We start from the raw sequence: 14,960 nt of genomic DNA on the forward strand, positions 1-14,960 counted from the left end.
TTCAAATGAATGGGTCTGTGCTTTGGCTCAGATCTCTGACATGGATTCAGGCTTTGGGGGAAGTCTCTTGTGCCTTCCATCCCTGCTCTGTCTCTCAGTGAAAATGACATTTTTGCAACCACCTGTGCTCAGCATGCCAGCTTTTTTATGGATAGGCAGTGCCTCCGTTCTCAAAATTCCAAGTGTACCCAATGGGCCCAAAAGAGGGGACCCCCCTGACCCAACTCAACAAGCAGCAGAAGCCCTCCAAGGCCCCAGGGCATCCCTGCAGCTGCCGGGTCTCTTCATTCTCTCTTCCTTATTGCCTCTGAAGCAAAGGGCAAGCAACAGGCCGTCCTATGCCTTTCATCTCCCTCCTCCTCACCTGTGCCCCCAGTGCAATAGGCAAGGGGACATGCCCAGCACAAGGTCACACATTTTCTTGTACTAGACATTGCAAGACAGACAGTGCAGAGCCACGGCAGCAAATCTCTCTGAGTCTTGTAAAGTCTACTTTTGCTCATCCCGTTTCTAGCCTAGTGATGAAAAGGTGCTAGAAGAAGATGGGCTCCAGCTTTCCCTCTCCTCAAGCATCTGCATTCAACATGGACCGAACGCCTGAATTGTGCACTGAGATCCAGAATACACCTTCATTGAAGGCGAAATATTAAGCATCATGACAGCCATAACATGTTTCCTCTGCATTTGATACACACCACTGCAACTCGCTGCCTGTCTACCTACCTGGACAAGCTTGAGCGTTACACCTGGATATCTGAGACTCGTCTCCAGGACAGGGGCGCCCCTTGTTAGAAGGGGGTGGACTGCTGCACAGCCGCGTTCGAGTCTGCTCCCCTCCTCCACACGAAGCAGAGCATGCGCTCCAGGGCTGCCAAGTCCCCCAGTTCCCGTCCTCTGAAGATGGAGAGCAGAGTTAGCTGAAGTGCTGTTCCTCTGACGCATTCTGTGCTGTGCTTCAGCAGTGTGAGCAAAAGTTCCTTTGCTGTGGCATGTGTGTGAGTGTGGGGTCAAACCAGAATACTGTGTGCAAACACAGGTGGGAGAAGAGAATGGGTAAGGTGCGGCCATGGGCCTGCAGCTGCACCAGTGGGAAGGCTGATGGAGCCCCCGTAGCAGATCTCCTTAAAAAAAACCCACTCTAGTTGACTTAAGTTTACCTGCACAACTCTTGTCCCACATTAGTGCCTTTTTAAAGGCATAAGCTGCATGGATGAGAGCGGATTTTTCTTTCGGATGTGGGTCTACCCAGTCATTTGAAAAGTGCAATGCGCATGGAAAGAAATTGCAGCATTGGGAGCTGGCTGTCACATGCAGCAACAGGCTCCAAGCCATGAAGAGAAAAATATAAACATGAGCAAGGCTAGAAGGAAAGTGAGAAGGCAAAGGGACCTGCACATGAAGCTATGTAACTGACAAGCAAGTGTGTCTGACAACACCTTGGCCTGTGATATGAGAGATCAGCCTCCTCAGTGAGCTGGCCACCTTTTGCTTAAGGCCAAGCTGGAAAATATTTAGCATTCTTGGAGGAGGCTGAGAGCCTAGAATATTCCTGAGGGACACCATTCCAAGTACCTGATCACACAGTCAGTGCAGAGTGGAGCTAAACCCATGTTGTCCATCCTACAATTTCCTTTCCCTCCAACCAGGGGTTGATACTTAACCCCGCTTTAAAGGCATCTGCTTCTAGTATCTCGGTTTTAGAAATGACAACGCACACAGGTCTCTTTCGGACAGAATCCAGATTATGGCTGCTGGTAGACAGAAGTGGTTGCCACGAGCATACGAAGGGCACTTACCAGGACACAACTCTGCGTGGCACCTCTGGATCTGTGTATCTGCCCCGGCACAAGCCCTCCCTCCATTGAGGGGGCGAGGGCTGTCGCAGGTCCGGTATCTCCTCATCTGGCCGCCGTTGCAAGTTCGGCTGCAGGCTCCCCAGCTGCTCCAAGGGCCCCAGCTGCCATGCACTGTGGAGAGGGACCATTTGGCTCATGTGCATCTCAAGGCATGGGAACCCCGTGCAGCCATTTCCCCCCAGATCGGAGGACCGTTTGTGGACCGACGGAGGCCTCCAGCTTCTCAGCAAGGCGCAGTGGGTGGTCTTCTCATGTGGGAGCCCTTTTCACTGGGGCTGGACTGCGCATGCCTCGTTCAATGCTGCATGTGCGCAGTGTAGCTCCCCTCCCTCGCTCCTCCGCAAGGGAGATGTCATGCAGGATCCATGGGGCTGCCTCATCGCCTCTAAGGCATTCTGGCTTTGTTGTCCTGCTATCTCCCTTAGGCAGCAATGCCATCACCCCACAGCTGCTCTGAAGGTCAGAAACCTGACCTTGGAGAAGGAGATAAGGACCGGGCTGGTGGATGGGGTTAGGGTTAGGAGTTATCCCAAGGCCTTTTCTTCCTTCCTTCTCTGATGCACCCCAGGAAGATGGGCAAAACAGTCTGTCCAGCCAAGAAAAAAAGGCAGGGTGGGGGGCAGGATTAGAGGGGGTCATAGAATATTTCAGCTTCCAGATCTGAGGTCAGAGACAATGCCCCAATCTTGGGTGGTGGGGGGTGGGGATTCCCTGCTCATTTGCACTTGGCTGTTCTCCGAAGTCAGGAATGCAACCTCGAAGAAGGGGACATTTTGGAGAGGGGGAGGAGAAGAGACGGCAGAGGTCAGGATGTGAGTTAGCTAAGTGTCTCCATCTTCTCTCCCACCTGAAGCATCCCATAGGGAAAAAGTCTACCTACTAAAAGATGCAGGATGGGTAGACGAGGAGCTGGATATCATCTCCACCACTCCTCCTGCCCTACATACTTGGTTCTCCAGCCTGAGTTAAAATGAAGGAAATCCTTCTGAGGGTGTGGGGTGGGGGAGCAATGTTAAAATCTGCCTCTTTTCTCTAGCATTCTAGTTATCCAAAGGAAATCAGCTGATCTGATCTGCACTCTGGGAAGGATAAAAGTTTTTTGTAATAAGCTCCAGGTTGCCCCATAGTTCTAAAGCCCAAGGCACTTACTGGGACAAGGGCTGTCATTACAAAAGTCAACCTGCACATCATCCCCTTCACATTTGTCGCCACCGTATTGTGGCGGTGGGTCTGAGCAATCTCTCGTTCTCTGGCGTGTGCCACCTCCACAAGACATAGTGCAGACACTCCAGCTGGACCAGGAAGTCCACTTTCCATTCACTGTTCGAAGATGAAAGACAGATTGAAAGTTTACATGCTGTCAATTACAACTCCAATCCCATGTTCTGGACACTTTCCACAAGAACCACAAAAGTTTCCAAGGACAATGCAAGAGAGAGAGGAGGACCTTCATCCACATGGGGTAACAGGGGTGTGTGTCTCTCTCTTTCACAGAAAGGAAGGATACACCGCAATCACTCCCTTAACCTTACCTCCCATCCCCTTCAGTGGTTTGCTCTAGCAAGTGTGCTGGAAGGGGATGCTGACAAAACAAACAGAGGAGAGCCGCAAGGATTCAGTGGCCCTTTCTGTACCCCTTTCCCATATGCTGCTGCATGTTAAAGAAAATCAAAGGCAGAAGAAGAAAATGAGAACTGAACATGAGGTGGCTGGACTCCATAAAAGAAGCCACAAACTGGAATTTACAAGAGCTGAGCAGGGCTGTCATGGACAGAACATCCTGGAGGTCTTTTGTTCATAGGGTGACCATTAGTTGGACATGCCTTGCTGGCCCATAACAACAACTACCGCAGCTCCTGCTTCATATGATTGCCTGGACCCCTTTAGATCATCTTCAGAGGTCCTCTCCTGATGCCCCCACCAAAGCTGAAGTGGCTAACTTCTAAGAGAAGGACCTTTTCGATTACATCACCCTGGAATCGCCTTCCCCAGAGAGACTTGTCAAACATCTCTCTCATGCTCTTTTTGTTACCAGATGAAAATCTTTTCATTGCCCCAGACCTTTCAGTCCATCCATTTTTTAAAATGTGTTATTGTGTTGTTAGAGCTTTTTACAGCTGCAAGCTTTTCTTCTGGGTTTTACTCTGATTTTATTCTAGCTTAAACTTTTCACATTAGCCTTCATTGTGCTTTATTTTGTGGTTTTAATGACTGCAAACTGCCCAGAGAGCTTTGGCTATTTTAGTATGGAAATATAACTAGCCGGAAATGGGTCAGAAATGTTCAAAGAAATGTTTTATGGGTCATAAAGGAGTCCTGACTACATGAATGACTGGCTTGAATAGAATCCATGATCACGTTTTTTAAAGTGCAGACCTGAATAACTCTTTAGCTTAGTTCTGGAGCTATTCAGATCTAAAAGTCCTCTTCTGAAATATTTGCTCTCTCTTAATTTCAGTCACTTATTTCAGGATAACTATGGTCTCCCCCAAACACAACCCCAATTTACCTTGGCTTCATTCCCCTCTTCTTTCCAGAGTTCCTTGACCTTAAAATAAGCATTTCCATTTTGATGAGATCATAGTCTGAATGCTTAAAAACCCACACCTTAGGAACAGAACTAAGCAACTTACCAGGGCAGTCTCTGTCACCGCAGACCTGCACCTGCGCCTCTGGTCCTTCACAGGAGGATCCATCAAATGAAGGAGGGGGGTTACTGCATAGCCTTGACCTGCTGTGAGTCCCTTTGCCACAAGTCGCACTGCAAGGTCCCCATGGGAGCCACGACCCCCAGGCACCATTCACTGGAAGACAAATGGGCACCACCCAATGGGAAGCTTTCTTAACACAGAAACTGAGCACTGGGTTGGAGCCAATGTTTGCACAAGTGGAAGGGTGCTTGCATGTTGGATCGCTCTCATCTTTTCCTCCCTAGGCCAGTTCTCTTCCACTTCGCATCGACCCCGTTAATGAGGGAGGAAGGGCAAATCACTTCAGTCAGGTTTAGGTGCCATGTGTGTGAGCAAAGCTGCAACAGAGTCTTCCTCCAGCCACTGTAGCTCAGCTCACACCATTTATGAAGGCCCTGAGACCTTTCAAAGAGGCCTTTCAGGGGTATAGGATGGAGGAAAGGCAGAGCCAGCAAGTAGCCAAGCTGCATCTCAAAGAGATGGCAAAGCAGCCCTCTAGAGAAGAAAGGAGACTTCCTGTGTCCCACCTAACAGCCCTCCATTCCTCTCACCTGGACATGGCCTCATGTTGCAGATGCTTGCCTCCACAGCATGGCCGTCACAGGGCTTTCCACCATGTTGAGCTGGAGGGTGGCTGCAGGCTCTGGTTCTTGTCTTGTTGCCTTGCCCACAGGTTCTAGAGCATTCTTCCCAAGACCCCCATTCTGACCACTGGCCATCCACTAAACAGAATAGATATTATGTGTGACTCTTGAGCATACAGGCTGATGCATATTAGCAAAACCTCATCAGGGGCACAGTGGGATCAGCTGAAACTGGACCACCAATAAATGACAAAAATGCCCATTTTTCAGAATTTCCCCAGAACTTCTTTTTGTTAAAGTGCAAAGAATACAATGTTATCAAGGCTGATAAGCATGCTAATTTGGAAGCAGGTTTCATCAACACAAATGGGATTCCAAGTAATTCCATTTGGGAACATAATACATGACCTATCTATGAACAGGTAAAATGTACATCGGCATTTGATTACTGTAAGAATAAGTTCCCTTTATATAGAACTTACATGATGAAAGTAATTTCTGAGTTCCTTATAGACAATGTAAGCATGGGCTTGGGGCCTCAATACCTGATAGAATGCCCTTCCCAACCTCGGTCTACCTGGATGCTATAATCTTCATCAGGAGCCTTCCTCCAACTGCCACCTCCAAGGGAGGGCCAGAAAGAGGCAGCGGGGGGGGGGGTCAGTAGTGTCCCCCCAATTGCAGAATGGTCTCCCTGCTGAAGCCCACCTGGCACCAACATTGTCTTCTTCTGGGCATCAGATTAAAACTGCCCCCCCTCCCGTATTCCCAGGTATTTCAAAGCATTGAATGGTGTATGATAGGTTATGTTAGCTGTTTTACTTAAATCTGTTTTTTAATATAAATGTTTTAGATGTTAAACTGTTTTACATTTTGGTACATTGGAATGTTTAGCTGTTTTAAATTTGCACATTGGAATTTTATACTATGTTTTATTTAATTTGTGTTTTTCTCATACCTTTTGTGTTTTTTGAGCCACCCAGAGAGCTTCAGCTATTGGGTTGTATAGAAATAATAGTTAATCACCACCATCACCACCACCACTACCATCACCACCACCACCACCACCACCACCACCACCACCACCATGCAGAGTGACAAGTCACCTGGACATAGCTTGTTCTGACAGCCGCGTTTTTCATGATCAGGCTCGGTGCAGCGCCGGCCGCCATTGGCAGGGAAAGGGTTGTTACACTGACGGACCCTCTTTTGAACACCTTGGCCACAGGTCACACTGCATGGCTGCCAGGCAAGCCATTCAGAAAAGCCACCATGTACTGGGAGTGGAACAATTGAATTACATTTAGTCAATATTCCTCTCACTGCCGGGCAGTGTTTTGTGTTAAAAGGGTGCCCAACGGGAAGTGCCCAACGGGAAGACACCTCCCCTGTCTCACATGCACCCAAGAGGAGGTAATTCCACCACATCTCTGCTTTGGGAACCTTGGAATGCTCCAATACCATTCAATGAAGACATACTGCAAATGTTTGCCCCCCCCCCCACTCCATGGAGGTTGACTGGAAGAAGGAAAAATCAAAGCAGTGAAGTGGGAAGAAGTGCAGTTGGCCACTTCTTCTGCAGTTGGTGATGCTGAGCTCACAGGAGCCTCTGCCGTTCTCATTACTTTCATCTCTACTGGCAGAGTAGCCATTTTACATTAACTGTCTTCTCATGGCCCAGCACATGGATAGAAAAGATAGAGGGAAAGAAAAGAGGATAGCAATTCTTTGCTGAAACACACTAGCTTTTCAAATGCAAAGAGGTCCCCTGAGAGCAGAAGGGAGAGGGTAACACTCACCTTGGACAATGAGGGGCACTTTGACAAGTACGGAGCCCAGGAGGTTCCTGGCCACACATTCATATTCTGAAGTATCCTCTTTGCGTGCAGCCAGGATGCGCAAGGAACCATTTGTCAGAATGGTCATTCGGTCCTCACCAAGGAGAGGCCAGCCTTGGCGAGACCATTCAATGGATGGGGGAGGTTCTCCCTCTGCAAGGCAGTTCAGCACTGCTGTAGTCCCGGCATCCACAATTGTTTCGACTGGCTCAGTTGTGATAACAGGAGCGCCTAAAATACACAGAATATTCCCTATTACCTGGCTTTGTTATTTACTATTGTGCTCTTATTTACATTCCTTGATTATAGTTACATCCCACCTTTTTTGCCTGCAAGGAACCCAACATAGCTACAGAATTTTCATCACCTTTTGCATTTTTATGCTAAGAATAATTCTGTGAGGTCAGTTGGGTTGAGAGTCTATGAATGGCTTAAAGTCATCCAGTGAAGTTTATGGCTGAGTAGAAACTAGAATTCGGATCTCCCAAGTCCTAATACCATGGTCTCCTACCTCAGGGGATATTTATTCTCCATGGGTGGAGTAGCTTATGATGGAGGGAATGGGGGGCTGAAAGCAGAATCAAGGTGGAAAGCATTTTATTTGGAACTCAGCTACGAAGCTCACTAAGCGGCTGTTGGTAGGTCATAACTTCTCAGTTAGACTGACCTCACTGCTGAGAGAATAAACCATGGAATTGACAGAGAGAGAGAATGAATTGAACATTGAACCTCAGTTTCCACTGAAAACTGCCCATGTAGCAGTGTACCATGTAGTAATTCTTCCATTTAGACCTGCAAGTTTACAGTATGAATATATATTTTTGCGTACTGTGTAAAGCTAGGGTAACATGATGTTCAACCACACCAGCGTCATTGGTGGCTACACATGTGTATTCTGCTGCATCTTCATTCTAAAAAGAAATAGACATTGTCTTAGGCAAGCAAACCATCCAGTATTATCTGCCAGTTAACAGTGTATTAAACCTGGTGGAGGTGTAGAAATAGCCCAGTATCTGTATAGGAACAAGAAGCGATTCATTGCAATCTAGCGAAGGTGGCAGAAATGTTTGTAATGCTGTGGTGGCTATCAATAGCTACAATTTAGCCTGAAAAGTTAGAAAGGAAACAAGAGAACAGCAGCGTGGCAATGCTTGGGAATTCTCTTTCCAGGGAATAATAGACTAGTGTGTAATTACATGCAAATAAAAATACACTGCAGGCTAGTTCCAAATTAGCTCCTTTTTGAAGTTGACCCACCAAACTCCATGGGACTTAACTAACTAACTATGGATTTCAGTCTGTCTACATTACAGAGCCTTATGGCTGATGGGGTGGGGGAAAATTCCAGGAAATAAATAAATGGATACATTAAGTATGACTAATTCTGGCTCTGATCTTACAAATATATGTAATATATTGAAAGAAGCTTTTATGTCAGTTATTAAGATTAGTCTATGTTTCACTCTTAACCTCTTGAGTTAAGATGTAGATAAATGGAGTAGTCTTAATTGGGACCGCCTGATCTTCTTGGAGGAAGGGTGGGGGTATAAATATGATTGATAAATTCTGCATAGTTCATTCCTTCCTTTCACCAGTACCAAACTGCGTCGTGACTCACTACAGTGCCATAGATAGCAAGGGATCCATTGCCCAGTTGTCTAATCCGGTTGCTGATCTGGATGTCAACTCCTTTTTTGCTCCACTTGATAGTTGGAGGTGGGTCGCCTCTGACTTCACAGTTAAGAATAGCATTGCCACCCAGGGGCTCAATCCAACTGGAATGATAATCTCCCATGAAGACCGGAGGCTCTGGGGAGAAAACAAATTAAGCAACTATCTATAAATGAAACAGCAACTGAAATAGAATGAAAACTGAAGTGAACCTATGGGGAGCACAACATGAATTCAAAATAGCAAGTGCAGATGTTGGAACCTGAAATTTGGCAAAACCAAATTCAGTTGTGTAAATTCAGTTTTAACAATTCACCAAATAAGAGGTGTCTTGCTTACCTGTTGATAGGAAACAGACATTGTTTTCTAGCAATAATATGTAGTCTATTTCTATTTCGATCCTTTACCAGCTGTCATACTGAAATTAGATTCAGTGGGAAATCAGGAGCTGATGAAATTATTTCCAAACTTAACAGCAATGCGTACCTTTAACATACACAAATCCAAGAGCTTTGATGGAACCAACTAGGTTCTTTGCTATGCACACATAGGTGCCTGAGTCTTCTCTGGATACTCTTTCAATAACAAGTTTGCTAAGTCCATTCACATCATCATATTGTGCTGGCAGAAAAACAGGGACAAACCAACAAAAATTAAAACAACTTTGATAAGACTAAATGAAGCAGACATTTTACACATGTTGATTTGGACGCCCAGTATCCCATATCCTAACGGAAATATTGGTGGAGATAATTATACATTCTTTCTGTTCCCCATTCTACTTGCAGTTCATCTTGGGTGGTGGAGCATTTTGCTGATTGCAAAATACTAGAACCAAATTACTGAATTCCATTGCAAGAGTGTATAAAACTCCCAATCCAAGGCCCTTGTTCATAGAAATGTATTCTGCTAGAGGCATTACACTCAAACCACTAAAATATGTTTAAAAATGATCAAAATGCTACTATGTTTGCATTACAAATAAGGGCCAAGTTTTGCTTTTATTAGTCAATGCAAAATGCAGGAGACACACAAGAATATTAATCTCCCCTATATTGGGTGTTCTTCCACCAAATAGGGGCATTTAAACATCGACGAGCACTTATCTTAACGAGAACGAGGCTAGAACACATCCAGGCATAATTTGTGATATCCTGTGTTTATTTTTGCCTCTTATGAAATAACTTGGCATTACCCAAGCAGACCACTGCACAAGGAGGGGATGCCAATCCCACCCCTTGCGCAACAGGGATTAAACAATTAGAACCTGGAAATGAGCAGAAAAAACTTATAAGCTCTGATAAGGGAGGTCCAGTGTCCTGTCCCAGTGCAACAACTACTGTTTTTGTTCATTTTGAGGCTTTCTGAGGGAAGTATTCCAACTCTGTTGTGCCAGCAGTGGGTGCTCCCTGTGGAACCAAATGAGTAATAGCCCCACTTGTGGATTTCAAATGCAGAATTGTCTGCATAGGTTCTGGTCCTTAGATGAAATGACCCATGCTTTGCTTTGCTTTGCTTTGCTTTGCTTTGCTTTGCTTTGCTTTGCTCTTTCTACCATGTCATTTTCCAATTTGGTCTTGCAAAGGTGGTCATGGTGTTGCTAATTTGGTAGCTCAAACTGTCGCACACTCCATCACCAATAAAAGCTGATCATCATCACCTTACCATCTTATAACAGAACGCTGCTTTATATGTGGCATCATTCCCAGATGCATACATTCAGTGTCCATAATCCAAATAGCTAAAATCCAATCTGCATTTTAGGTATCTCCTTTCATGATATATCATCGTGCTGTCCTCTCCTGGGTTAACCCACCTGGGATAATATTATTGTTAAAAGTCCAGGTGATTTTTGGTACAGGGACGCCAGTTGCTTTACAGGTGAGCTGAAGCCGTTCTCCTTTGTTTAAAGCCACATCTCCAGGGAGTTCGACAAAGGTGGGGAGCACATGGACTGTTAGGTTAACAGTGTGGGAATCTTCACCAGCAACATTGCTGGCAAGACAGGTGTAGCTGCCAGAATCCTCAGGCTGCAGAAAGGGAAAAATACCATTTTGGCCAAAAGAAAAATCTCTTCCAGCTCTTTGCACTTGGGAGTCTCCTGCCACAGGTTGAATACACTGCAAGACTCTCCACTGGGTGGCTGGGTCAGAACTAAACCTGGAAGTGCCTGGGGTAAGTTGCCGGCGTACATTCCTCCCTCTCCACCACTAGGCTGAACTTGCTTCATGGCTTGGGATTCCGACAGAAGCAGAGCCAGTTTTCTGAGACGTTGGCTTTGCCGGCTGTCTATCCAGGGCACTCCAATGGGGTGCCTGAAGGTGCCATGGCCCCCACAGGGATTTTTAACCCTTCCCACAGAGCTGACTTCAATATTTAATTTTCAATCGGAGCCTTGCACAAGGAGGCCAGGGAGGAAGGACCCGTTTCTGGACCCGTCAAACTTCTGCTCACATGGACCTTTTCTCTTTGCTCTCTTTCTTTGTCACCATTTCCAGGCTTTCTCCTCACTAATCTACTTCCTTGCTGTCCTTCTCCCACCTCTTTCCCTAGCATCTTCTCTCCCTTCCTAGCCCTTACCTTGTTTCTTTTTCTTCTTTTCTTTTCAGCCTGCATAATCCTTTTATCTTAGTGTTTCTCCCTACCCCTACCTCTAGCCTTGCTCTGTCTCTCCTCACACTCCTCTGGCTTGCAATGTATCCCTCCTTCCCGACGCGCAACCCTCACAGTCCATATCCTTAGGACAAGGAAACCAGACCATCCTAGGAATCCCCCTAAACAAACTGCTTGGTGTAGTCTTTCCAAAGAGGTTCCCAACTGGAAATATTCTATCATGAGTAGGTGTCCATCCTCTTTCCCCCTTGAGCAGACTCAAACAAACCCTTGGAAGAGACGTTCTTCTCCTAACAGTCTAAATCAGAGTAGCTTTCTCTTTGAGATGTGGGAGAAGCATTTGCCCAAGTGAGGAACTGAATCCAAACTGATCCCACCTCCATCCTTCCCTTCCTTTCAGAAAAGCTCCTGACTCCACCCTCATGGTGGCTCCTCCTGATTGCAAGCTGAAGGGTGGGATTGCCAGACACTTCAGAACTGGTCCGCCCCCTTCACCTGTTGTCTCCTGACAGGGTCAAGGAACTCCCCCTGCTTCAGCTCCCCTTCCAGTTCCAAAGTCCCCCTTGTTTCCTGAGGCAGTCTGGTTCTCACGTTCTGCCTGAGCATCTTCACTAGGTAACCCTGAAACTGCCAAGCCTTCCACCCCTTTGCTCCTCTGTCCCCTCCCCGTCCTCAGAATTGGATGGAACCATCTGAGCAGACCTGAGGAGCCAGGCCCCTCTCTGCATATTGAAAGAACTAAGCCTAGGATGAAAAGGAAAAGGGCCAATCATTCCCTTCCCTGTCATGAGCGTTGGTACCTACCACAGCACGGTCTATAATAAGATCTCTGCATGGCGCAGTCATGTCTGTCCCCATTGCGCTCGCTAAAAGAACTCTATCTTTCTTCCAAATTATGGATGGTGGTGGAATTCCATCCGCAACACATGACAGAACTATTTCTGAATGTTCCAGTACTGTGTGATGGTCCTCTGAACTGTGTATCTTTGGTGGGACTGTGTGAGGATGACAAAAGAAAGAAAGAACATACTTAATGCTCTTAGGTTTCAAGAAAGATAGACACTGAGTGTTGTGTGTGTGTGTGTGTGTGTACCAGTAATGATAATTACAGGAGTGTGGAAATGCTAGTGATCAAGAGAGAACTTGAGGACATGGAGAACCATCAGAAGCAGGACAAATGCATTTTACAGATGAAAGTGGAAATGGCACGTGCGTAGGAGGGGAGAAATTTAAATTTGCAAATATTGGAACTAGAATGAAGGGTTTCATGAAATATTTTAGACCGGAAGATCATTTTGAATTAATATGGGAAATTGAACTCCTCGCCCCCAATATGGTTTCTTGGTCTCTTTAAGCTTCTAGAACATGGGCCTGCAATGATAACCAGAGCTGAAACTACAGAATTTCCCCACTATGTATGCAACTATTATGGTCAAAGAGTGCTGTCAGAATATAAGCCTTAGACATAGTCTATCTCTGTTGTGCTCAGTTTGGTCAAAGGACCCACAGCACTGAATGTACCACTATTTATTATATCAATATCCCACCTTTCTCCCATTGTGGAACTCAAGGCAGCTACATTCAGTTCCAAAGTTGTCTCCCCTCCATGCTCAGGCCAGCGCCAGACCTGCTTAGCTTTAACATGGAGGATATCTTATGTGCCTTCAGACCATACTCCAGGCCTCTACTCTCTATGCTGTCCATGTTCCTTTTAGAATGTATGTCCAAATGGTATTGAATGTCTCCCACTGCTCCTTCCCCATTGTACAGTGAGATGCTTGCTGCCACTGGGATTGTGAACTGTTCACTCGGGAGGGGGAGGGATAACAGAGAGATGGTGCAGGGCACTCCAGCAAGACCACCTACCCAGCCAGATAGATGCTCCAGATAGTGGCCTTGGTCCCATGCAGCACCCTTGGGGAAGCTGATGGGGCCATGTGGAGGCCAAGGTATTGGTCCATACAGTGGCTCAGCTATACCTGGTTGGGAATCCTCCCCACCTTTCTACTGTCTGATTGGTTCCCAGCATGAAAGAACTTGTCATCTCTGATTGGGTGTCAAGGCTGGGGCACAGGGAGAAACTGGAGCTCATACTTCCAGTCTGTGCTACGGTCAAGTCATTAGGAAGCCCATCCATGAGTTCGTCCTGGGAGCATCTCCGTTTTTCTTCCTGAGATGTGAGTTCTTTAGATCCAAACATACTAAAGGAGAGCAAGTCCCATTCCCCACTATTTTCCACTGGCAGGGATTGAGCTTCCACCTTGTTTTCCTAACTCTGGGCCACTGCATTCTTCTGTGTTGCCACCACACACCTGCTGCAATACTGGGGCATGGACAGATCATCACAACATTGTTGCCCAACTCCATGCTGTGGGGCTGTCCTGGTGGGTTCTGCCCCTGTGTCACTGCATTATGTTCCCATCATTTTCTTGCTGTGTTTGTGTTTCTTTTCGGCCTCTCTCACCTCCAAAGCTGCACAAGCAGAAGTTCAGGCTGGAAGCTCTCCACACCCAAGCTCTGTGGCTAGGCAGCCACCAGATGGCTCTGACCGATGGACCCTCTACATAATCAGCATTAGTTAAATAATGACTAGAAGTGCTATCCATGTTAATAGCACAGAACACCCTATGATTGCATGATTGAAACAAAAGTAAGAAATAAAACATCTGGAGAAACAACAAACTGACTTAGCCACCATTCTGGTGTCCAGCATGATGAACTTGGTCTCCATTTCTAATCTGACTTACCAAGCACAGTGAGTTCCATGCTGGAGCTGCTGGATCCAGCCGCGTTAGTGGCAGTGCACATGTAACTCCCCGTATCGGCAGGCTGAGTGAATGCGATCTGCAAAGCCCCCGTGCTGAGAATTCGTTGCCTCACAGACTCTGGAACCTTCTGCCTGTCTTTATGCCATGCAATTTCAGGGGCTGGATAGCCTTCGGCTTCACATGGCAGAGTCACAGGCTTATCCACCACCACCACATATTCTTCAGGATGAGATTTGATGGCTGGAGGGACTGAAAGATAATTCATGAATCGACTCTGCAAAGCCAGATAGCAAGGGAGCAACACACCGTATGGCTCCCAGGCTTTTTCATCCATAGGATCCCTCCATCTTGTGGACACGGTGAACTTGGTTTCTCCATGGACCAGGTCCCTCTCTTTTCATCCCATTGCTTGTTTCTCATGCACAAGGGGGGAAAGGAAGACTCATCAAAGGAACTGCACTACTATTTCTTTGCATTTCCCTGGCAGGGTTCTAATGATGGCTCATGCATGCCACTGGCATTGGTAGGAAAGTGACAGCTGCCCAAAGTGCCAACTTTCAGCCTCCGTCATCCCATTTTTCTCCCCTGGGATGCTGCAAGAGGTCTTGGGGGAAGGAAGAGGAAGAGGCTGGAGACACAAACCCCCATTGGGCCTGATCATTTGTCAGGCATGAGAATTTTACCTGCAATGTGCAGATAAAATTCTCAGAGAGGTTAACATGCTGGGCAAAGCCTTTCATTAACAAATGTGCAGTTTGCATACAAAGCTTACCTTGAATTTTTAGTTTGATCTTTCCCACAGCAGTGCCTGCTGGATTCTGAGCAACACAGAGATAAGTCCCAGCATCTTCAGAGGTAGCTTTTAAAATCTGCAAACTTCCGTTGGGAAGAATTGTATAACTATTCCCTAGAATACATTCACAAGATGTGTTAAACATGA

At 46.4% G+C, this 14,960-nt stretch overlaps 1 protein-coding gene across 1 annotated transcript in view; it reads right to left on the reverse strand.

Annotated features, from left to right (window-relative positions):
• HMCN1 (hemicentin 1) overlaps nucleotides 1–14,960 on the reverse strand; it is a 229,012-nt gene that overhangs the window by 23,548 nt on the left and 190,504 nt on the right. The window contains exons 80-93 of the mRNA XM_044439180.1: nucleotides 14,793–14,927; nucleotides 14,000–14,269; nucleotides 12,057–12,247; nucleotides 10,456–10,669; nucleotides 9,126–9,260; nucleotides 8,587–8,777; nucleotides 7,798–7,879; nucleotides 6,930–7,199; nucleotides 6,237–6,407; nucleotides 5,098–5,268; nucleotides 4,490–4,660; nucleotides 3,006–3,176; nucleotides 1,797–1,967; nucleotides 724–894 (exon numbers count right to left, since the gene is read on the reverse strand). Coding sequence (XP_044295115.1) covers nucleotides 724–894; nucleotides 1,797–1,967; nucleotides 3,006–3,176; nucleotides 4,490–4,660; nucleotides 5,098–5,268; nucleotides 6,237–6,407; nucleotides 6,930–7,199; nucleotides 7,798–7,879; nucleotides 8,587–8,777; nucleotides 9,126–9,260; nucleotides 10,456–10,669; nucleotides 12,057–12,247; nucleotides 14,000–14,269; nucleotides 14,793–14,927 — 2,514 coding nt within the window. The remainder of the gene's footprint in view (nucleotides 1–723; nucleotides 895–1,796; nucleotides 1,968–3,005; nucleotides 3,177–4,489; nucleotides 4,661–5,097; nucleotides 5,269–6,236; nucleotides 6,408–6,929; nucleotides 7,200–7,797; nucleotides 7,880–8,586; nucleotides 8,778–9,125; nucleotides 9,261–10,455; nucleotides 10,670–12,056; nucleotides 12,248–13,999; nucleotides 14,270–14,792; nucleotides 14,928–14,960) is intronic.

This window comes from Varanus komodoensis, unplaced genomic scaffold (assembly GCF_004798865.1).
Source record: "Varanus komodoensis strain SLA01 unplaced genomic scaffold, ASM479886v1 scaffold34_1, whole genome shotgun sequence".
NCBI classification, from domain to species: Eukaryota; Metazoa; Chordata; class Lepidosauria; order Squamata; family Varanidae; genus Varanus; species Varanus komodoensis.